General features: G+C 38.3%; 1 protein-coding gene across 1 annotated transcript in view; it reads left to right on the top strand.

Moving 5' to 3' along the window:
* Window positions 1–20,564, top strand: part of LOC131027456 (IAA-amino acid hydrolase ILR1-like 1) — a 44,934-nt gene extending 24,370 nt beyond the window's left edge. Inside the window, exons 2-5 of the mRNA XM_057957533.2 lie at window positions 17,178–17,303; window positions 17,559–17,873; window positions 19,251–19,379; window positions 19,593–20,564. Of these exons, the coding sequence (XP_057813516.2) occupies window positions 17,178–17,303; window positions 17,559–17,873; window positions 19,251–19,379; window positions 19,593–19,997 (975 nt within the window). The 3' untranslated portion in view covers window positions 19,998–20,564. The remainder of the gene's footprint in view (window positions 1–17,177; window positions 17,304–17,558; window positions 17,874–19,250; window positions 19,380–19,592) is intronic.
* Window positions 20,565–25,150: the final 4,586 nt, after the last annotated feature.

Genomic DNA, 25,150 nt, shown 5'->3' with positions numbered 1-25,150 from the left:
AGTTACATCACAGAGTTCCAGAGACTGTCCGTGTTGGTAACTGACATCTCAGAGCGAAGATTGGTGGTCTTGTTCATGGACGGATTGATGGAACCTCTAAAAGGTTGGGTAAAAGGGTTCAACCCCAGCACACTCACGGAAGCAATCAAAAAGGCCCGTAACATGGCAACATCTTCCTCTTCCAGAAATTTTGCACATACCAAACCACCTTTCGTTTCGAAGGAGAAGGATAATAAACCCTTTCCGAAGAGGTCATTTCTTGATGAAGCCACAAAACAGGAACTTAGAAGGAAGAAGCTTTGTTTCACCTGCAAGGAGCCATGGGAACTAGGACACCGATGTTTGGGCAAAGGAAAGCTTCACTATATTGAAGTAATGTTCGATGGAGAAGAGGAGCCTGAGGAAAGTGAACCACCAAGGGAAGAATCTGCCGAGGAAACCAGCCTGGCAGAGACAATCTCCACATTGGTTCGAAGGGGAGGGGTCATTGCCACATTGGCGGGTACCCCAAGGTGCGATGTATTTAGGGTACGTGGTACACTCCAAGGGCAACGAGTCTTGGTTATGCTCGACAATGGGGCCTCGCTCAACTTCATAAACTCATCACTCGTCATCCGAAGGGGTTTGTGTACAAAGGAGCATGAAGGGTTTGATGTCAAGGTGGCAGGAGGCAATCTCCTATCATGCACTCATGTGGTTCCGCAACTGAGCATCACCATGGGAAATTACACGGTGATGGACGATTTCTTTGTAGTATATCTAGATGACACGGATGTCATATTGGGCATTCAATGGATGGAGACCCTCGACCAGTACACAGAGCTTCAAAAGGATGGAGTTCTCATTCGAGGTGGATGGTAGGAAGGTGGTTCTCAGAGGAATGTCGAATGGAGGCCCGAGGGAGATTTCCGCCAAACGGATGGAAGCCATCTTCCGACATGATGAAGTAGTCTGGGTAGCACATTGCTTGATCTCGACAAAACCTGTGAAAGAGCATTTGACTTACTACCAGGATGAGGAACTTCAGTTGGTTCTGGATAAGCATAGTTTGGTCTTCGCTGACATTCCACCTGGTATACCCCCACACCGAGGGTTCGAGCACACCATCGAGTTGGAGGAAGGAGCAAAACCCGTTATCACCACACCCTACCGCCACCCGAAAAAGTTCAAAGAAGAGATAGAGAAAACGATCCAGGAACTCCTTGATAAAGGATGGATCCGGCCCAGCTCTAACCCCTTTGCGTCCTCGGTGGTACTGGTGAAGAAGAAGGATGGACACTCAGAATGTGTGTTGACTATCGTGCATTGAACAAGAAGACTATCAAGAATAGATACCCCATTCCTAGGATCGATGAGTTGCTGGACGAACTACATGGCGCAGTCTATTTCTCCAAAATTGATCTCTGCTCTGGGTACCACAGATCCGTATGAGGGAGCAAGATGTGGAAAAGACAGCTTTTCGTTGCCATTACAGACACTGAGTTCTTTGTCATGCTGTTTGGATTAACTAATGCTCCGACCACTTTTCAGTCCTGTATGAACCACATCTTCAACAAGCAACTACGTAAGTTCCTACTGGTGTTCTTCGATGACATACTCATCTACAACAAGACCTAGGAGGAACATCTGGGACATTTGGATGAAGTATTGGGGATTATGAAATCGCAATCATTGTATGCCAAAAGGTCCAAATGTGAATTCAGAATGACCGAGGTCCTGTACTTGGGTCACGTCATCAGCGCCCAGGGGGTACAAGTTCACCAGGAGAAGATTCAGGCAATTTTGGATTGGCCTCCACCCAAGACTCTCTTGGAGCTGCATGGATTTTTTGGATTGTGCAGTTATTATAGGAGGTTTGTGAAAGGATTTTCACAACTTGGTGCACCATTGACAAATCTGACAAAGAAAGGATCCTTCCATTGGAATGTGCAGGCACAACAAACCTTCGACAAATTAAAAGAAGTTATGATTATGTGTTCGGTTCTGGCACTACTAGACTTCACTCGCCCTTTCATCCTGGAGTGCGATGCCTCGAGGGAAGGCATTGGAGCGGTGTTGATGCAAGACCATCACCCCATTGCGTTCGAGAGTTGGAAGCTCTCGGGAGTTGAGCAGTTGTACTCCATCTATGACAAGGAGATGCTCGCCATCATGCATGCACTGATGAAGTTTCGACAGTACCTCATCAGGGCAAAGTTTGTTGTGCGTACATACCACAACAACTTGCGATATTTCTTGGAGCGGAGGGATCTGAATGAACGACAACAGAAGTGGGTGAGCAAAGTCCAGGCATTTGATTTCGATATTGAATATATGAAGGGCAAGAATAACGTGGTAGTTGATGCCCTGTCAAGAAGGCCTGCCATATGTTCTTTATCCCAAATTTCGGCGGATTGGAAGGAACACCTGTTGGTTGAATACTCCAAGAATACTTTTTCCTGCGAATTGATGGATGGTCAAGTGCAGGATGACCGATACAAGGTGGTTGACGACATCATTTACTACAAGGACATAATTTATCTGGTACTCGAGTCCAAGATGAAGGAAAAGATTCTGAAGGAAATGCACGACTCTCCCTTGGCTGGACACCCGGGATACATGAAAACCTACAGACAGATCCGAGAGAGGATTTCTTGGAAGGGGGTTAAGAACGACGTCTTGCAGTATGTGCAGGAATGCTCCACTTGTCAGCAAAACAAATATGAGCACACCCTACCGGCCGGATTGTTGCAACCACTGCCAATCCCCGACTAGAAATGGGATAGCATCTCGATGGATTTCATTACTGCCCTCCCCAGAGTGCAAGGAAAGGATTGCATTTTCGTCGTAGTTGACCGCTTGACCAAGTATGCACATCTTTTTGCCATCCCCACAGGATACCAAGCAGTTCAAGTGGCCGAATTGTTCTTCTGTGAGGCATTCCGCTTACATGGTCTATCGTGAAACATAGTCAATGACAGGGATAGCCATTTTCTGAGTACCTTCTGGATGGAGTTATTTCAGTTGGCAGGAATTGAGTTGTCGCCCAACACAAGCTACCATCCGCAGATAGACGGACAGACCGAGATTGTGAACAAATGGTTGGAGGGTTATCTTAGGAACTACGTCTCAACTCAACGGAAGGCTTGGGTTCGCTGGTTACATTTGGGTAAACATTGTTACAACACCACCTATCACATGTCGATAGGCATGCCACCCTTCAAAGCTCTGTACGGTTATGAACCTTCTTCATTTGTTGACCTGGCATTGGGAGACAGTCGTGCACCGAGGGCCAAAGATTGGCTTCAGGAGAGTTTAGACATCCTGACATCTCTCAAAGATAACTTGTAGAGGGCTCAAAACGAGCAAAAGATGTATGCTGACTGACACCGGGTTGAGCGAAATTTTGAGGTTGGCGATCCGGTATACCTCTGACTTCAACCGCACAAACAATCCTCCTTGAAGACAAGTGGTAAGGAGAAGTTGAAGCCGTGTTTCTATGGACCCTACAGGGTGGTTCGGAGGGTGGGTGAAGTTGCCTACGAGTTGGAGCTTCTTGAGGGGAGTCGGATTCACAATGTTTTTCATGTGTCATGTCTGAGGAAGGCCGTCGGGCAGTGCGTCACAGTGTCCAAGGATCTGCCACCTATCGACGAAGAAGGGAAACTAATTTTGGAGCTGGCGAAGATCATTGATGTCAGAGAAAAGAGTTTGAGATCACACACAGTCAAGGAGTTCCTTGTGCGCTGGAAGAATCTACCCATCAAGGATGTCACCTGGGAAGGCGAGCAAATTCTGGAGCATTCAAGCTTGCAATTGCTTGAGGGCAAGCAATTCTTGGCTTGGGAGGACTGTGATGTCCCCGATATAATTAAATAATAAATTTAATTACTTTATTGTACGGTCCCAAATTTAATATCAAATCTTCCGGGCGCTTTTATTTAATTAGTTTAGGCAAGTCTTGTCGGCCCGTTTGTAACCCTTTGGGAAGTTTCCCGGAGCCCATATATATGGCCGAGTTAGTCTTTGTCATAGGTATGTGAATTTGGTATTTTTCTTTGTATGTGCGAATTCTAGTTGGAGTTTAGCTTGTCTGTCATGTCGGAGGTGAGAGATCCTCTCTACTTGGCATCCGCAGTTTCGGTGGGAGTTCTCCTCACCCTATTCTGTTTTTGTTCCGAGTTTGTGTAATTTGTTGTGGGATCATTATCAATATAATTTCCTGTGCATGTGCAAATATTCATCATCTACACCTAAGTCTCTTGTGCTTGATAACAATTCATTCCACTGATTAAGTGTCTGAAGGGTTCGAGGGCGGAACTTAGCAAGCTTTCACCTACCGTACGGCCCTATCGTACACCCATCCAACACCCACCATACGGCCCACTCCCGTACACTCCCATCCAACACCCACTGTACGACCCAATACCGTACACCCATCCAGCACCCATTGTACAACCCACTACCGTACACCCACCCAACATCCACCGTACGACCTCTGCACCAACACCACCGTACGGCCTCTGCACCAACACCACCGTACACCCTTGCCTCCCTAGCCAGTACGGTCAGGGGACATTACAATGTGGTAGTTATCTGCCTCGTTGGATGCATTGAATCTGAACACTCCAACTTGGAATGAAGTGATTGGGTTGAAGATGACTGGGCACTACCTCAGCTTGTTCCTTGTAACTCATCACAAATGTAGGTGATTGATGCATATCTCTTGATACTCAACATTTCCAAGCGCTTGCAGTGATGGTAATGGGAGATATTCCCAATTTGCATCATCTTCTAACTTTGATTAACTCTTTTGGAACTATCTACCACCTTGATCACCTTTGCAGTCTCTTCCTCTTCTATAATAAATCCATCCTTATGATGTCTTGAACTTGTCCTTGATCTCTTTTATGTGGCGAAATCTCTCTCTTCATGAAGCAAGCTGGCATCCTCATGTTGCATATACCTCTCTAGCTTGAAGTGTAATGTTTGAAAAAGTGAAGTATATGTGTTGATTTCCTTTGATGCTGCATCCTACACTTGCTTTAGAGTATCTTTCCTTGATGTCGTGAATGCATTGATCATACTCCTCCTTGCTTCCTATCTTACTTGTCCTTAACTTGCCATCATCTTTGAGCTGGTCTTCATCATTTGTTGCTAAGTTATTTGTCTTCTCATGTCCTTAGTCTTGAACACCATGAGCTGATCTCCTGCGTGTCCTTATCTCAAGTGATGAAATTCTTTCTTCCTTGCTTCCACAACATGAAAAGTAAACAAACCTTGATCAAGATATAGGAGAGAACAATTTCATGTTTTAGATTTGGAAATGATTTCCCTTTATTTGATTTCTGATTTTCATATTTCAATGGTCTGACTCATGTCTGATTTTACATGATTTCAGTTCTAAGACTTGTCCTTACTCATTAGCTTCCTAAGGCGTGGATTGGAAGTGACTCCTTAAGAAGTTTGGTCTTTCAAGGGGGCCATGATAGTCATCAAAAAGTGATCAGGCTTTTAGACATGTACTAGAAGTCTTCTAGGATGGCTGGGGTTTTAGGTCCATATTGGAAGTGATGCACACTTGGCTGGGCTTTTAAAGCCTTATTGACAGTGGTCGTGATTTTGAGGCCTCACTTGAAGTTCACGATTTTCACCTGTTGATGTGATTTTTTGCACAATCGAACACATAATAAAATACCAAAGGTATTCTATCCTCTCTTGATCAAAATCTCTTGGATGCTAAGTAAAATGATCAACCAAGATGACTCCAAGGTTTGTTTAGTCAGGTCTTGACGTGTGAATAGCTCAATTGGTCGATGTGATTGCTGATAATCCAAGGGGTCTTACGTATATGTTTCTTAAGAGATGGATGTCTTGATTTCAAGGAATATTTTTCGAGAGATATGCAATGTGGTTCTCTTACTATTACTACTAGATGTTTAATAAAAAAAATGCAAAAGTTGAGGGTTGAAGGATACTAAACTGTGCCTAAGAATGCAAGGATGAAGGACAATTCCGATGAAACTCTATTAGTTGTTGCTTTGACATACAAGAACAACTCCACAAAGGCTAATGCAATCTCTAAGGAAATTAAATAATTTTCAAATTACTATCAAACATAGACACCATCATTTGAATGCATATCAATGATTGAATAATAATTGAACTTAAGCACATTCAAGAATTCCAATTGACCACACAAGGCAAACTTACAATCAGGAAATTGCTAGCGGTATGGATATATGAGTTTCACCATGAATCATACACAATGCTCTATCATTCAACTTAGATACTTAAACAAATTTAAAGCTTGAATTGAGAAGATGAATAACCATGCAAATGCTCCAAAGATTGAATAGAAAACACTGCACTTCAGTGTTTTTATTAATTTTAGCAGCAAAATAGCAACAATTCTTCAAGTCTCTCTTCTTAGTTACAAATGAAAAAAATGGCAGCTTATATAGAGCTCCAAAAGGATGAAGGGCCAAGATTATTCTAAAATCAAAGGCCAAGATTAGACCACTTAAGCCCTAATTAGATTTTCCAACAAAATTTACTAAACACTAGGCAGTAAAAGTGGAGCATTATCTCCATCACGAGCAATGAAGAGCAAGAACCAATGAGAAATTTAGATGACAACTATTTATCCATCAAATTGTCTTCTAGAACCTCGTTTCCCTTATCCCTATCTTTGATTCCGTATGCAATGAATCTGGTCATGATTAACTCAAGTTCTTCTGTGGCGACACTTGGCAAAGCATCTAGTTGCTGATCTACCACGTTCAATTAATCAATACAGGCTTCAAGAGTTTGCCCAATAATCTTCCATATCAATTCTATGTTTATACTTTTTCCCTCCAATGGTAGGTATCTTATTGTGAGGATCAAAATAGGATCTTTGTTTGTACACACCAAGTTGATAGAATTCTAACTCTATGTTTGTTGTCTCAGCGGCTTGAGCTGAATAACACATCTCTACTAATTTACCAATTGAGATAGGGTATGAAATTCCTTGCCTTTCCTCTTCCTTTTGGATAAAATCAAACTCTGTTAGCTGCCTTACCACTTCAAGTAGTACCATCCTATCAGTGGGATATCGTGGGAGACTATATGGATGATATGAACACCCCTTGAATCCTGATGTATGAGAAAGTGGCAAATTGGATAAACCACGAACCGAACTTCTCTCCCAACGCCATAACTCCTTTTGATAATCTTGTGTGCAGTCCTCTTTGCAATAATCGAGTAAGATACATTGTGAATACATCATTGACTCTCTTTAAGTGTTGCTTCTCATGTAACCGTAGCTGAGGATAGCAGTCACAAACCTTGAGTTGTTCCTTCTTAATACCTACCTCTCTCTTGCATATCAATCCTTTATACCTTATGTGTCTAGCCAATGCATACACCACATAAGAACTCATGTAAAATGTTCTTGTTCTTTCCAATTCTCTCAACTGGATGTCTAAGTTGTCACTAATCAACTTGGCCCAATTTATCATTTTAAGACTAGAGAGACCTCTTCCACAAAACAAAACATCCATATTTCAAATACTGCTCCTTGTGGATGTCCCATGATCCTATTCAACAAGAACACCATATCACCATATTCTTCTTCGAAGTCAGAGTATACAAACTTCTTAGGTATTTTGGATTGTGGTTTCTTTGGTCCATTTCTCTAGTCTGAAGTAATAAGGTGCATACATCTTTTGGATGCTTTCTCAAAAAAGGCTTCTGATTCTTGTTTGTCAATTCAGCCATCCCATCATAGTGAGGGATACCAAATATTTCTCTAATTGCTTCTTCTGCGAGGTGTGCTAAGACCATTCCATTGGGTGCCACTAACGTCCTTTCTTTGGGGTTGTAGTGTTTTGCACATTCCACCATCAATTCGTTGCATTGGACCGCAGGTAGGAAGCCAGCAGCTTGACAGATTCCATTCTTGATCATGTTAGTTGCTATGGTAGAGGGCATTTGCTCATGTGTGCCAAACATTCTCCTCTTGAACTTGGTCAAGTCGAACTGCTCCAGGTTGGTGTCCCCAACTCTCTTCCATCTTGAAGTTATCTGAGATTCCGGATAGAAACCTTTGAGCACTGCCTTTATTTGATCCTTTCTTGATCCTTCTCCTGACAAGTTCCTATACGAATCTAGAAGTTAGAAGACTCAAAGTATACTGCAAAGCCAAATAATAATACAGCTAAGTTCTGATTATTTTTATTATTGAGGAATATACATGCTTTCAGATTTGCAAAACCAAAACTTAGAATCATTTATGTTAAGCTCTGAAATTAGCATAATCGTGCATTTGATTTATGTTTCAAAACCTGAATATTGTGACCCTGGAGGTTTGATTATCACTCAGAAAATCTGAGATATATCTCTTTTCTGAACTTCTGGAACAATTGATTAAGCTTCACAATTGAATCTCTGAGTTAATGATGGATGTATCTTTAATCAGCACTCAGAATTTGAAATGATTTAGGCTTTGGTCTTTGACCAGCCTTTTGATCCTTCTTTCCCACGAGTTGATGTTTGTAAATCTTTCTCTCCAGCTATATCCTCTTAAAGGAATTTCGTAATACTTGGTTTGCTCCCTGATTTTCAGTCCTTGAGATGAATTTACTGGGTCTTTCTTTAATGCAGATCCAAAACAACCTCCTTTGATTGAAGTTGGGCAAAGCCTCTTAGATCGAACTTGAGATAATCAGCAGCTTGTGCGACTTTGGAGTAACAGAAGCAATTCGATTTGAATTTATTTTAATTGCTAAAACTTTTTGCTTTCAAAAATTTTCTTTGAAAAAATTCTCCTTGCCGCGATTTTACTTGAGCCTGATTTCCTTTTGATGCGAATTAGGAAGAGCAAGTTGGATTTTGAATTGAAAATCATGACCTTCAATTATCATCTTGTAGGCTTCCAACTTGAAAGTCGAATCCTTTCAAGGCTCAACAAGGCTGACTTTGCTAAATAAAAACATCTTATCACTTTCTTTAATCATCAATGAAATCGCACCCTTTGTCCTTAGCCGACTCTGGCAAGCAAAATTAATTTTTTTATTTTATTTTTAATTTAAATTCAAATCGCCTTGCTTTTGATCAAACATCTTTCGATTTTGCTTCATCTCCCAGCTGTCTTAGTTTTGATCTCGTCAAATTCGCTTTGTCCAACCTACTTTGCTTCATGTTTGATTTCCAATCAGGTAGACTTCAATTTAGGTTTTCGTGAATCTCATTTCTTTGAACTTCGCCTTTTCATTGCTAATGAAGCCAAGTTCAATGTATGTGTCTCTTCATTGATTTGGAAGAGGAAGGGGTTTAAATTTTAAATTGCAACGTCTACCTGACATCCTTTAGATTATGGGGCAGAATTTTACCTTCTAAGGTTAGAAGTTAACCGTTACCTCTTTCGCTTGCCCTTCTCATGAACTTAAGTTAATTCACACTTTTCATCTTCTTAGGAAGATCAATGTCTTATCAAATGAAGTTGGTGTGCGCCCTTTTCATCTTTCTTAGGAGGATCAATTTCCCATCAATTTAGGTTGGTGTAAAAAACTTCTTCTCATCATTGGGAGTTGAACTCGAATAAGCAAATTTCATTTCGTACCAACCTAAGTTGGTGTGCAGGTGACTTTATAATACTTGTTTACTTCTCGCCAACCTAAGTCAATCCACATGAGGTTCTCTGTCAGCCTAAGTCGAAATGTTCTTCATCTCAATTAATCCTTCGAACTTAGTGATTTCGCTTTCTAGATTTGATCAACTTCTTAGTTTGGAAGGACTATTCCTTAATTCGCCAAGAAAATGAAACTCTTTCAAAATTGATCCTTCCTGCCAAACTAGGCTGATTCAGAATCACTAACCCTTGCATAATGAATGGTAATTATGTAGAGCGAAATTCACCATTTTGGAATCCTGGGAGCTTGTTTGAACAATTATACCATGTGAATTCTTTCAATCAAGACTCTCATTGAGGCCAAATTGCTGCTGGATCAAAACCCTAAACAACTAAAGCAATTAATCTAAGCAAGCAAGAAGGGGTCCTCATTTGCAATGGGGTGATGTGTGAAGAAGTCACAACATCACCCCCAGCTGGAAGTTCCAGGATCTTGGGGGTCACTAGCAATGCTCAAAAGTGGTTGGGTTTTTGACCCTTCATTGGCAGTAATACTAGGAAGGTCGGAGATTTAGATTCCCACTGTAAGTCTCCAATGAGGTTCATGGTTATACCTCCTATTGGAAATCTCCATCAAGTTCGCTAATTTCACCCCCAAGTGGAAGTGAAGGCTTTCAACCTTTGTCAGGCACATCTCCTTCAGGCATCATTGACTCATTTGATCATTCCTTCTGTTTTGTATGACATACTGAATTTGCCCTTCACTCATCATCATAGACGTTATTTCTTGCTGTCCTTGATTGCTTTCTCTTTCACATATTTGATCATATACTTGCTTGATTAATGAAATCAGTCATTTTCCAACAGCATAAACACCATCTCCATGCTTGGGTGGGATTTGTCAACTGGAAGCACCATTAGCAGATTGGAGATTTATGTAGAAAGTGAAAGTCTTCTTTAAGAAGTCCGGGTTTTTAAGGGGCCACTGACAGTGGTATCTCTCTTCTCAAATCATTTGGATCTCTCATCAACTTGATCACTCGCAGGTTGAAACATTGAAATCATTCCAATCTCCAGCAGCACAAACACATCAAGTCCTTGGGTGGGATTTTGAGCACCTGCTAACAGTGGTCGGGGATTTTACCCCTCACTGGCAGCGAAAGCAAAGGTAGGTCGGGGTTTTGAGGGGTCACAGGAAGTGATCAGGATTTTGACCCCTCACTGACAGTGACATCAAGAAGTTTGTGGATCTATGGGTCTACTGGCAGTTCACTCTAAAGCATCAATGTTACTTGCTCAATGAGCATTTCAAGGCATTTCCACTTGCTCCTAGCTGATTCTACCAATCTCATACATCATTATCACTCAAAACCCTCAAGTATTGACTTCATCAACATCCAACTCACCAAACATATGAGCCTTTCAACTTGATTGGACTTTGGGTAGGCAACTAGAAATGATCTCAAGGCAGGTCGGAGATCTTACCACTAACTAGCAATGCTAGAAGAGGCAGGTCGGACTTTTTGGACCCCACTAACGATGAGTGAAGGCAGGCCGGACTTTTTGGGGGTCACTAATAGTGATATCGCTCAATTTTGTGAGTAGTGGCACTTGCCTCGCTCACTCTAAGGGTCCGTCATCATCAACAAAGTCTCTCCATGGTTGTTTAGGCCTCTATCTTAATTGACTTGCATCTATCATCTCAATTCTCGTGATTGATCTCCACACTTGCATTCATTGTTTCCATCTCTGAAGACGACGATCAAACGAAATGATCATATATCGTCCATTATTGAGGCATTGAAAAGCTACATTGACAACTCTTTTTAGAGAGAGACTGGATTATTTCCTGACAACTAAAGCACTACACCTCCTCAAGTTAAAGGTTAATAGCCAGAGACACCACTAGACAACGAAACTAAGACAACTAGCCTAGAAAACAAAAAAGATGGGGGTCCCCATTTACAATGGGGCGATGTGTGAAAACGTCACAACAATGCAATATTGGTGCAATTTGAACAAATATCCATAATCGAACTTAGCCACAATCACAAGGTTTAGGCTAACTTTACGTTGTAGCTTACAATCAACAAACCACAAAAAGTATGAACCAAGAAATTTGTCATATATCATCGCATTGTTCCATTAAGATCATTGAACTTTATAAAAAAATTGAATTGAAACTTGAGAAGTAGAAAACCATGCAACATGTTGAAATAGCACACAAAATTTCATGATATCTTCAATGAAAATAATAAGTTTATTCCATCAAGCCTTGGCAACAATCTTTGTCTTTCCTCCTACTCCACTCCTACTTAGCCAACTATTCTTCTACTACTGAACTATTAACTCTTAACCCTTGCAAATGAGAATGCTAGGCCTTATATAGCTCTCCAATTACAATTGAAGGGCCAAGATTGATTTGAAATCAATGACCAAGATTACATGATGAAAGCCTAATTAGGGTTAGTTATAACTAACTCCATTTTGACCAATGAGAAAATTACAATGTATTGGACACATGTCCCTCTTTGAATTCGGACAAATAAGAAATGAGGTTAGGTACATGGAACTTAGTGCCTTCCACATGGGTAGTTATCCTCCTTGTAGGATGAGCCATATATATTGAATTTGGTCATGCCGACTTGGAGTCTCCTAATTGGTTTGGTGATGAATGGGCGCCAACTCAACTTGCCCATCTTGTAGATCATCACAAAGAAGTGCTCGCATTTCAAGCAATATCTCTTGATACTCAACATTTCCAATGCTTGATGTGATGATGATGGAACATATTCCCAAATTGTATCATCTTTGTGATCAAGTTTCCAACTTTGCTTAAATCTTCTGAAATTATCTTGTCTATTCCTTGATCACATTTCACTTTTCCATTTTCACATTTGGGAATCCTTCTTCTTATGATGCATTTCTGCTTTCAACCTTGGAATCTTTCACCTTGAATGTTCTTGACCTTGATTCTTTGATTCCTTCGCACTAGTGGGATATCTCTCTCCTTCACTTGTTTGCTTGCCACATTCTTCATCATTCCACAAGCTTCCTCTTGTTGTAGTTGTTGTCTTCGCATTGTCACGCTTATCCTTGAGATCCTTGAATGTTCATCCTTTGGAATTCCTTCTTTGTGATTCCCTTCATGTTGCAATATCACCTTGGCATTTCTTTGAATGTTCTTCTTTATTCTTGCTATCTTCTTCGTTGTCATCATCTTGAATGTCTTGAACCTTGACCTTGAGCTTCCCTTGTGTTGATGTTGTAAAATCCTTCGTAGGGCCTTGTTGACTCCCTCATCTTTCTTCTCCATTTGCCTCCATCATCTACCTTGCAATCACATGGAAAGAGAAAATGTAGTTTAGATCATGATTAATGAATGAAATCTTATGTAGATAAGAAGTAAGAAGATTAAGAGTTCAAGGTCTTGGGCCTTTAATTCATGTGGAAGAGTCTTAAAAGGAATTCACGAAAAATATTCTTCAAAATATTGTGAAATGCACTTGAACGCATCAATAATCAATAATTCATGAAATGGCTCCATCAATCCTCTCCAAGCCCTTGCTCTTCATTTCCTTGTGAAACCTCTTGGTTTTTGCCCTTTGCAATGAATTGGAAAAATGAACTCTGATTTTCAGACTTGTACCTCGGTCATACATTTTCAAGAAAATTTCATCATTGCTCATACATTCTTGAGCAAAAATTGCAAGGGGTTAACAGTTTCAAAACAGAATTTCAACATTGCCTTGGAAAAGTAACTCTTTGATTTCACCTTTGTATGCTCTCTTGTAGCATTTCCTCTAACTTGATAAAGGGCTGACCTGATTGCAGTGCTTTTTTATTGATTTTCACTCACCTTGAGTGGGATTTCACCTTGATTGTATGCACAACATGTTTAGGGCGAAGATTTGTGATGCTTGTGTTTTGGAAGGCAGAGATTTCTTGTGCTTATTCAATCCCTAGTGGAGATTTGACCCACCCATGCAATGCAAGGCAGAATTATACCATATGCGTGCATTAAAAGAGGTTACAAGGGTGGAAATCCACCATGTCAATGCATAAACAACCAAGGTCAGAACTTCATCATAGTCATGCATAAACCTCTAAGGTCGGGATTTCACATTGCTTGTGCACAAATTTGGCATTTGCAAGGTTCCATGCGTAGATTTTGATCACTTCACATGCCTTCGACATTTGGGGTTAAAGCAACTTTGCAATGCAACTCGGGGATACAAAGGTTAAAGGCGATGTTTGGGTGAAATTGCAAGGAGACCTTGCAATTCCACCCCTGTAATAACTAAAGCAAGATTGCAACCTCACCCCTCAAGACCTCTTCTGCAATCTCGGACGCACTCTTGGACTTGTCAAGACGAAACCCTCTCATTCTAAGGATACAGATCACAAAAATGCTGCCAAGCGAACACTAGACTAACAAAACACCTAACCTAGCCAACAAAAAGAGGGGTCCCCATTTGCAATGGGGCAATGTGTGAAAAGGTCACAACAAGACCCTCACTTTTTTGCTTCTTAAGTTAGTGTTTTGGCTTAGTTTTGTTTTAGCTCGGCAATAATTTTGATCTCTTAGCCTTTAGAAGGGTTTCGTAACATCTTGTCAGTCCGGGAAAGTGTTCATTGATCAATCCTTGTTGAGTCAATCACCTTAGAGTGCAAAGTTTATCCTTGGATAGGTAGGTCGAGTCAAGAGTTGCAGGTCTAGGATAGGGACTGAATGTGTAATCCACCATCCTGCCTAGGAAAGTTCCTTGCTTGAGATTGAAAATGTGCAATTGTTCTAAGGAAAGAAAAGTAAAATTTTGGAAAGGTTAAGTGTGAATTGAGATTGAAAATTCCAAGGATGTGATGCCAAGACAAGGAAAATTTCTTGGCAAGGTTGGATTTTCCGACCTTGACAAGAGAGGGGAAATTAGGAAAATTTTTGTGAAAATCCTTGGACAAAGTTGTAATTTTCAAATGTGAAATCCTTAAGTTGAGATAACGAATTCCAAAATTCAAAGATTGAATCTTAAGCTCAAGTATGGGATTCCAAATTTAAAATGCTCAATCCTTAGTTCAAGTGTGGAATTCTAAATTAAAATGTAAAATGCAAGGTTCAAATATGGATTAACATTCAAGTTTTAATTTTTTTCCTTAGGTAATTCATGGAATTCCTTGGCTACTTCACCATAGCGTTCATTTGTCCTTGACTACATGCTAAATGTGCCCTCACTTATCCATGTTTGGGGTAGACAAGCACTTGGAAAATCCCTGTCAAGGTCGAAAATGCGTCCAACATAGTTCTTCACACCCTTGATTTTGCGCCCACTAGTCCAGGAACAACCCCAAAACGTGCCCTTTTTTAATCCTTGCACTACCTTGATTTGTGCCTAAGTTTGTCCTTCACAATCTCTAAATCCCACCCTAGTCGTCCATACAAACCTATGATTTGTGCTCAACTTGTCCATGGACACATGTAAATCCCACTGGGTTAGAGTTAAGATAGGGCCAACTTGGAAAGGATGAAAGAAATTAAAAAAATTCTAAATGAAAACATGAACTTTAGGTCTGTCCGACTTGACATAAAACAATACACATTTGGAAACAAATAAAACATTGTTTAGGTCGGCCCTTATTGGGGTTGAAATTCATTATATGGTGCGCTATATATGTTGACTAATAACTTAGTTCAAAAAACAAAATCAGAAACAGATTGGGAGTGATTTTAATGCAGATCAGCAGCACATTCAAGGAAGGTCTAAAAGCAGAATTTGCTGGAAAATGTTGCAATGCAAGTGTGAAAAATGTTTGGAGGAAAGTGAGGGTCCACCCTATATTTATACCTCCTTTAAGTGCAAATCCTAATCTAGCCTACCTGACCTAAAAAAAGAAACAAAATCCCTAATTAAGCTGGCTGACCTGAAGCATGAGTAAATTTGAAATTGCAGATTGGAAACAAATAAGATCTTTACCACTTTTAACACTTTTAAGTATTTTCATAGAATAAAAATGCAGTCTCCTTTTCAACTTGGGAGAGGATTATGTCACTCACATAGTCTGGAGCATGCATTATTATGGTGTTTGCAGATTGGAACTTAGGTCACTCCTGGGAAAGAAACAACACTTTAAACAATAGGTCATAGCCCTTGGGCTTGAACAATACAGTTATATTAGTACTGTAGCATTTCTACGTTATTAAAATCAAATTCCCATCTATTCCTACATATGTAGTCACCAATTTGTATGAAGTTCTACAATATTCGTGCAGTGGAAAGCCATGTTCACGTCTCCATTGATAATGGGAATGCTTACATTTCACCTTCCAAATCTCTGACCGCACACAGCAAGACCCAGAAACCACTGGCCATCATATCATCATAGGTAACCAAATTCTATGATCTGTCAAACACAATAATGGAAGCATTTCCAAATATTTTACACTAAACACATTTTTCCTTCACCTAAAATTGCTCTATGTCCAGAACTGTTGAGTTTTAACACTTTGTCTCCATTTTCACCTGGGGAAACAATAAACCTGTTAGGGTTTAGGCAGACCAGAGGAATAAACAATGTTGAATGTGCGAAAAAAGAGGCAAAAATAACAACTCACAATAACACCCAGATTTAACATGGTTTACCCTATGTGGACTACATCCATAAAGAAACAGCCATCCACTTTCTTCTATTATCCAATGAAGAAACAAATTATAATCTCATGGCTTTTCACATTCCACAGTCACTTATTTATCAAGCCTTTTTGGTGGTTTACAAAGGTCAGTTTACATACCAAAATGACAACCAAATCCATTATTAAATAATGAACAATTTTTGCTTCAGGGGCGCTGACCCTAGCAGCCACTGCCCTGAACGCGCTTAATCATATTTCAATGGATTGTATGAAGACAGTGCGAGAGTATTGCCTTCCTTATGATCGAACCCCAAGCCCCCGCCGGGGGGTTGGTCCCTCCAAGTTTTGCAGGAGGGGCTCTACCCCTCTTCACTCCTCCATTAATTGATTTGGGGGCAAAACGTGTCTGTCAAATTCACCAAAATTCAAAACCAACAGCATGATTAGTCGCCACATACCAACAAAACCTACTTAAACATTTTTGGGGTAAGCCTCTTTTTATAGTGTTTGCAGATTAAAACTTTGGTCAGTCTTGTGAAAGCCAAAATTCTACCAGTTGCTCACAGATTTTGAACTAAAAACGTCCATCAGTACTTCACATTTCTATTACTTACATTAAATTCCCAACTCTTTTTAGATGTCTAGTCACCAAATTGAAGATCTACCAAACTGGTTCAGTGGGAAAACATGGTCATGACTCAACATGCTTCCACTGGTGACCAGAATGTTGCGTTGTCTTCTAAACCTGTCACAACAGCTAGTCATAAAACCAAGAAACCAGTGGACACTATATTGTCATAGCTATCCAGGTCCCAGAATTTGTTATACACAATAATGGAAATTTTCTCCAACTATTTTACACTAACTGAATATTTTCTTTTGCTTGAAATGGTTCTTGCTTATATAGACTTTCTTACATAGTTTTTAATTTAATTAATGGAACTATGGAAGTATTCGCAGGAGGCTGTTGAGTGGGAGCACAAGAGTAAAATTCCTGGGAAAATGCATGCCTGTGGACATGATGCACATGTCACCATGCTCCTGGGTGCTGCAAAGATATTGCAGGAGCGGCAACATATGTTGCAGGTTTGTACAGTTTTCAATGCTTCTGCCTACTTGTTTATATCAAGTCAGCAATTGAACATGCTAGTCCAGCCTTCCACTGTGACACTCCCATCATCTAACTCTGTAACTTGAATCTACTTTATTCTTAAAACAGATATTTTTTTGGCCAAACACCCAGATTTTCTTTATGTAAACAGCAAGGGGTGCTTGTAGATTGTATTTTTTGTCTGGACATCATTAAGAAGCTCTTTGTAACTATTACATTTGGTATTTCAGGGAACTGTTGTCCTAATTTTTCAACCAGCAGAGGAAGGACGTGGTGGAGCAAAAAGAATGATAAAAGACGGGGCATTAGAAAATGTAGAAGCTATATTCGGAATTCATGTCTCCAGCAGTTATCCAACTGGCGTTTTTGCTTCCCGACCTGGGCCATTGATGGCAGGATGTGGTTTCTTCAAGGCAATTGTAACTGGGAAGGGAGGTCACTCAGGAATTCCCCAACATGCAGTTGATCCTATTCTGGCAGCTTCTGCTTCTGTTGTCAGCCTTCAACAACTTATATCCCGGGAATCTGACCCCTTGGACTCACAGGTGCTTTACTTACTTTTTACATGAGACCTGCAGCTAGGTAAGTATGGGCCAAATGGAAATGAAATTAGCAGCTATTCGTTTTTGTTTATTTCTAGTAGATACCATGCTTCCAGCTTGCCTAATGCCATTGATAGATATTGTTTTGGAAGCGTATTACGCTATGCTGACTTACTCTAATTATATTTGGCACAGAATGTTTGTTGAATTCTTTTCCTTAGCATTCAGATTAGTCTTCTTTAATTTCAAATTTTCAAGTTTCGATGGAATATCTGTGTTCAAACTTAATCAAATCAAAATCAATAATCCTGTTATCTTCTTTAGTTTTGTCTAAGCCTGTATGATGTCTCTAGTTCTTCCGGATGTTAAGGGTAGAGGTTAGAAAAAGGCTTCTGTAGAGGCTATAAAAAATTCATCACAGGTTTTTGACATTGTACTTAAGAAAGGTTATTTTTGAGGTCACAGCCACTTCTTTCCATTAACCTTATATATACGCTAGTTCTGGCATCATGACCAATCTAGGGAGCAAACCAAAACCTTGCCAATTCACCTACTACCCACGAGTCTCAGCCAAAGAAAACATCAAACAAAACTGACTGGATGTGCATTTAAAATGAAATAGGTATGTATTTTGTGTTAGGGATCATTAGCCATCCCTATATAATTTTAGTTTGTAGCTAAGTGATGCACTCCTAAATGTATTAATTTAGGAATAAAAACGTTGAGAGTCAGGCTAGTTGTGAATCATGTGACGCAAAGAATTTGAAAGATTGAGTTATTTGTAAATCTGGTAGTTTTTCATTTCAAGATTATAGGTGTTTAGTTCGATCACTATCGCATCAGTTCACCATAAACTATGGAATTTGGTCACATCTTGAAGGTTTATACCGAAGGTCAGGAATGAAAACCCTGCAGACCAGATAAGACATGCAATGCTTGCTAGAACATACAGACAATCTCTTCCAAACTTAAAAGCAGGTTTGGAGGTTTGTTACAGTGCTTATGTTATAATATATTTATTTGCGGCCGCTTGGAATTGACACATTCATTCCATACATTTAATAGTGTAGCTAATCGAAAAAAATCACTTGTCGGTGGGACAATTAGATTTGATTATGCATACACAAGGTAAAATGAATGGGTTTCAATATGTATCACTGTGTAGTTAAATGCAATGTTTCATAGGTTGTGTATTTGATATTATGGGCACAATTTGATGTTCCAGAGGTATTTAAATCAAGTTGATGTGTGGCTGTGAGTGGTTTCAATCTTCATACTAACACACACCAGCATGAAATCTTTGGACTGTTGAAGGCAATGTGCTATTGCTACTGCTTTGAGTAATTTTCTTCGGTTATTGTTGGTTTTCCATTTTCACAGGTGGTAACAGTGGCTGCACTCAATGGAGGTAATGCCTTTAATGTAATTCCAGACTCTGTTACAATCAGTGGCACATTTCGTGCCTTTTCAAAAGAGAATTTTTATAGACTCAAGCAAAGAATAGAGGAGGTACGTACAAGAGGATATATCTCACAAGAAATTGTATCGATAATATCAATTTTATATTTGTTTCTAATAATCAAAGGGAAATGGACATAATTCTGATTTCTAAAAAAGCTGACATTACCACATAAATTCAAAGGTAGTTCTTTTCGTGCTTGTACATCATATTTTATCTAGAGAGCATGTCTGTGTGTGACCTTACATATTTTATTGTGACAGATTATTGTAGGTCAGTCCCTTGTCCACAGGTGCACATCAACTGTGGATTTCTTAGAAAGAGAATATCCATTTGATCTGCCGACTGTCAATGATAAAGACATGTATGATCATATGTCTAAAGTTGCAGTTGATTTGGTGGGTACAGATAATCTGAAAGTCATTTCTCCTGAAATGGGCGCAGAAGACTTCTCTTTTTATTTAGAGATTATACCTGGAGCTTTCTTTTTCATTGGAATGAAAAATGAGACATATGGATCTATTCATGTAGAACATTCTCCATTCTATACTATTGATGAAAATGTTCTCTCGCTTGGTGCTGCAATTCATGTTGCTGTGGCTGAAAGATACCTCAATGATGCCAAGTCAAAGGTCACTTACTCTTCAGGAGCAGTCTTTTCCCAATAAAGTTGTAAGTAAAATTCCTGGGGCTATGTGCTGCAGGAACTCATCCCCGCCCCAACTCCTAGTTTCCTCACCCTTATTGCAATCCCCATCCCCATCCCCATCCTCATGCTATTTTCCTATTCAAGTATTGTCTTAGAATTTGAGGGTTCTTCTAGGCATCCTTCTTTTGTGTTCCCTCATTTGTTCCCTGTGAAACATAAGAAATACTAAATTCTTCGTACTTTGGACTTGGTTCCCTCAGTTGCTATGAAAATACATTTCCAAGCGTATGACTGGTTAATTGTTGGTGTTTATCTGTTTTCAGTGAAGCTTGAGTTAAAATGCTTCAAGCTTTTCAGAATGTATACTCAGTTCCTCTGCCTGGATTTCATGGAAAAGCAACACTGATTGTAAAAGCAGTGTTCATGTTTTCTTATATAATAGTACAGTTGAAAAATCATGACAAACTCAAGGTTAACCAAATTTGGAATTCTTGCAAAATCTTTAAGGTCGGGATCTCTTGTCTCAAGTGATACAAACATTATCCAAATAAAGGTTTAATTAAGACAGGTCCTCTTTTAGGTGGTATTCAAGAGACAATGTTGGGTGATTGTATTAGCACGAAAAATAATTAGTTAGAACATAATAAAAATTTATATGGAAAGAATATTCTCCCCGTATTATTAGAAATTAGTAAGTGCAAATCAACTTAGTTAAACTATGCAGAATTTGAGTGCGATCTGTTGAAGTGATTTTATAATAAATTATTTGTTACTATTTTATGGGAAATTGAAAATTATTAAATATGATATTATAAACTTTTTGAATGATTTTCTTTTTTAAATTGCAAATTTTATGATTTAATTGATTACAAAATTATTTTATCTACTATAAAATGGTAAGTAGAAGGATGAGTTAATTCTCCTAAATTTTAATTGGTAAAGAAAACAATATTTAATTTTTCCTTTAGTTAATTCTCCTAAATTTTAATTGGTAAAGAAAACAATATTTAATTTTTCCTTTGTTTGGAAGGTTAAGGAATTTGGTTGTTAGGGATGGAGTATGGCTGTGAAAATTACATATTCATGTCTAATTCCCTTATATTGTTGGCTCATATTGATTAGGGTGTTTAAAATTTAATAATTTGTTTTAACATCTCATATTTCTGTATAAATTTGATTCAATTTTAACCTTTGTCTGCATTGATTTTCAGATTTTTCATCTTTGACCATCGGGTTCACTTTTCCACCATGGTTAAGATCCATAGGTGCAAAACAAAACGGAGAGGGGGGGGGGGCGAAGTTGGGGGAAACCAAGGGAGCACCAAGAAAGGGGGAAAGAATGGGCAAGATACAGGTTAGCGAGAGGAAGGGAAGAAAGGAACGAGAACATGGAAGAAGAAAAAGACTACTTAAGGTTGGCTAACAAGGGGTACTGAGAAACACTAAGGCTACAACCGTCATCACGGTTGAGGTTTGTGGGATGATTGTAAATCTCAATAGCTTCCTTGAGTTTTCTTTTGAAGAAGTTTTCTTTGAACAAGACTTGGGTGTTCTCTAAACAGATATGGTGTTTGGTAGTGGAGTGGTCAAACTTGAGGGTTTTCTCATGCTTAATATCTGCACTATGTTCTTGGATTCTAGTGCTAAATGAGTGACCCGTTTCACCTATATATGGTGTGCCACAAGAATAGACAATCTTGTAGGCACTGGAGTCTAGAAAGACATCTCTATGGTCTTTGAGAGGAGGGAAGCGGTTTTTTTACATAGAAGTGGGAGTCTTTTTAATCTTCTTTAATTTTAACTTTTTATCAACATTAATTACATATCAATGCCCTAGTTCTTTTGTTATATTTTTTATTCTTATTTTAATTTTTGTTTCCCTTCTTGTTTTGTCCACTTATTGTTCTTTTTATCATTGACTTGGTTTGTTCTTATTCTTTTTAGTTGGTTATTTCTCTTCCATTTTTCTTTCCCTTTTTATCCTTTCTTTTGGAATTTTTTTGACCTTCTTGTTCTCTCGGTCTTTGAGCTTCTCTCACTCCTCTCATCCCCCTTTATTTATATTGGGTCTGCAACTTTGCATCTTTTATGATTCCTTTGGTTCTCTTCATCTCGATGATGGATCACAGAGTGTGATCCGAAACATTGGTGCAAAAATATTGAACACAATTGAATCCGGAAGCAACATTCTCTTGTTATGAATTGATGTGTTTAGTGTGGGGTCATGGTTATATAAAAGGATTAGAAAGTCCATGGTTATATGAATGCTTTGTTATGGACCCTAATATCCATATATTATGCTATAATGAAGTTAACTCTTATGTCCATTTGCTTGCATATTGAGTAAGCACGAGGCAAGGAGAGATTAAAACAAGATGCAAGTAAAAATAACAGGGAACCCACAAGTACAAATAAAAAAATCAGTGATACACTTCCATATTTCCAAGAGGATACATGAAAATGATTAGGAAGGACAGGTGGTATGCTTTGACATTTTTTAGACCATGGATCTTGGGACATACTTGCATATTGATATCATTGTCATTGAGTACCTCTATAGGATGGTGGATTGCTCCTTGTACTTTGTTTTATTGAGACCTATGATTACACTCCTTGATAGTACTTAGGACAAACCTCTCTTCCTTTTGATTATATATCCAAGGTAAAAAAGAAAGCATGAGCAATGACAGTTAGTGAGAACAAGGGTTTGAAAAAATAACGATACATATTGTTAACTTAAATAATCTAGGCAAGCAGTCAACAATGAAATATTATATCATGGTAGCAATGTGTAACATAAAGGGCCATGAGACATAAAGACCAAGGATCTAGCAAAGAAATAAAAAGGAAAAATCCCTCAAAAATTAGAAAGGCTAAAACCTTAAGGATTTCCTTAGAAAATATGGAACACTACTACAAGCCCATTGAATATCTTTTAGATTGGGCATAATTGATTGGCACAAATAGGGCTAGGGAATGAAAATGGTAAGGACATGGATCAATTTTATAAATTTTGAGGCTTGCAAATTTGAGCACTAATATATTCTATTGACAAAGTATGAGTACTAATTTCTAAATTGTTGGATTTTGAATTTGAATTAATCTATGGAAAAAATTGTAATTTAGAAGAGACCCTAATCTTTAAGGGAATGTCATGATATTTGATGAGCATAACAAGCTTGATGTGTTTTGTTTAATAGGAAACAAGATAAGAAGGGAAGCCTTGTTCATTAAGAATTGATTTTTCTTAATATTGAGCTTGGAGTCAAAAGTTACATAATAAAGATCTAACACCTCAATTTCATTATTCACTTCCTCGCTAATGACATTCATGTATCGTAAAATTGTTCTCCTTGAAATGCCAATTAAACACAAAAGATTCTTAGAAGACATTGATGTCAAATATTCACTATACAATAAGAATCAAATGCCTCAATTACATTGTTCACTTCCTCACGAATGTTCTTTGCACATGAAAGTCTTAAAAGTTTGTGATGTCAAAGATTTTGTGTTACGCATAGAAGGAAGTAACCAAGAAATCTAACAATTTTTATTGGGAGAAGATAAGAATTACATAATAAGATCAGAAATATGTAATCAGATATAGAAACTCAGCTGTAGCAAATGTAGCAAATACAACAAGATAGCTGAGACAAAAACATAAAGACACCTGAGAAAAAAACATAGAAAAAAATGTGACAACTGTGTGTGTGAAAAGTGGGATAAGGAGCTGTATCTGCAATACACAACACTTTAATTTAGTCATTATATGCATGGTTAGTCAGATATAAGCATTAATAAGAAAACCATGACAAATCGACCAATTGCCTTCTAAAAGATGTGAGTATAAGATTGCTCTTAGATTTTTATAAGCAATACCAGTGACTAGACAACACCAAGACAAAGGATTTAATCTATATGATATTTAAGCTATATGGATGCAAGATGGATGAATAATTCAAGCAATAATGGATGCAAGTAATCTAAAAAAAAAGAGCACAATATATCAATGACTCCAGAGCAAAATCAACATGATAACAATCTCCAAGCGTGTTCTCAAAAATCTTTGGGGTGAATTGGAATGAGAGCTGGAGACTGAATTTATAGAGAATCACAAGAGAAAAAACTCAATTTAGGATTAATTGAAAATAATTGAGAAATCAGGTTGAGTTAACCTTGAGATAGATTCCAATTATAATTTAATTGAAATGCATTCAAATTAGAAGTCCAAGTTGCATTGGAAAATAATAATAAATTAATTCCATGCATATCAGATAAAAATAGATAATTCCATGTACATATTTGATTTATTCAAGAAAAAGGTCTTTTTAATGCAACTGAACTTCTTTTTCTGAAAAGCTTCGAGTTCCAATTTAAGAGAATAATTAATAATTCAATTAATTGCTTTTCTGATTTCAAGTTCTAAATTTAGAAAAAGAAATAATATCTCAAGTTTGATTTCTCTCAATTCAATTATTTTATTTAATTTTCAATTCAGCTCTTTGTTTTGTAATAAATTCTTCTTTTTGTAGTAAATTAATTCTTTTCGCATGATTGAATGGCAAATTTATTAATTAATTAAATATGCAAAGATATTTAATAAATTAAAATAGGATAATTGATCAAAATGATATTCTTGGAAATGATTCAATTAATTAAATAAATATTTAATTAATATTGAGTAATTGATTTGCCATGTGATTTTTGATAATTAAAGAATTAATAATGTGCTCAAGATTGATTTAATTGTCTTGGTTAGGACCTTGGTGATGTTGTCAAGATTAGGGGCCCATGGTTTAGATGACCAATTTTAGGGTATTACATTTGCCCCTCTTTGAATTAATGTGCGAGCAGCGCGTTGGTTCAAAGAATGTGTGATGTCTAGGAGATACCAGTTCTGAACTTGATTGATCACGAACTAGATGAAAAGCAAGGTGTTTAGCTTGATTCGAAGCGACAAAGCTGAATAAAGTCTGATTAAAGTGATACCGATCCCGAACTTGATTGAACTGAGGAACGATAGAAAACAAAGATACCGAACTTGAACTTGATTGATCAAGAAGCGAATCTTACTGATCTAGAACTTGATTGAACTTAGATACAGTGAGTGATGATAAAAATTGATCTTGAACTTGATTGATCAAGACACGATGAGCGAAGAATAAACTGTCC

The sequence above is a fragment of the Cryptomeria japonica genome, chromosome 4 (assembly GCF_030272615.1).
Source record: "Cryptomeria japonica chromosome 4, Sugi_1.0, whole genome shotgun sequence".
Classification (NCBI taxonomy): domain Eukaryota; kingdom Viridiplantae; phylum Streptophyta; class Pinopsida; order Cupressales; family Cupressaceae; genus Cryptomeria; species Cryptomeria japonica.
This window is presented reverse-complemented; position numbering and strand designations above follow the sequence as displayed.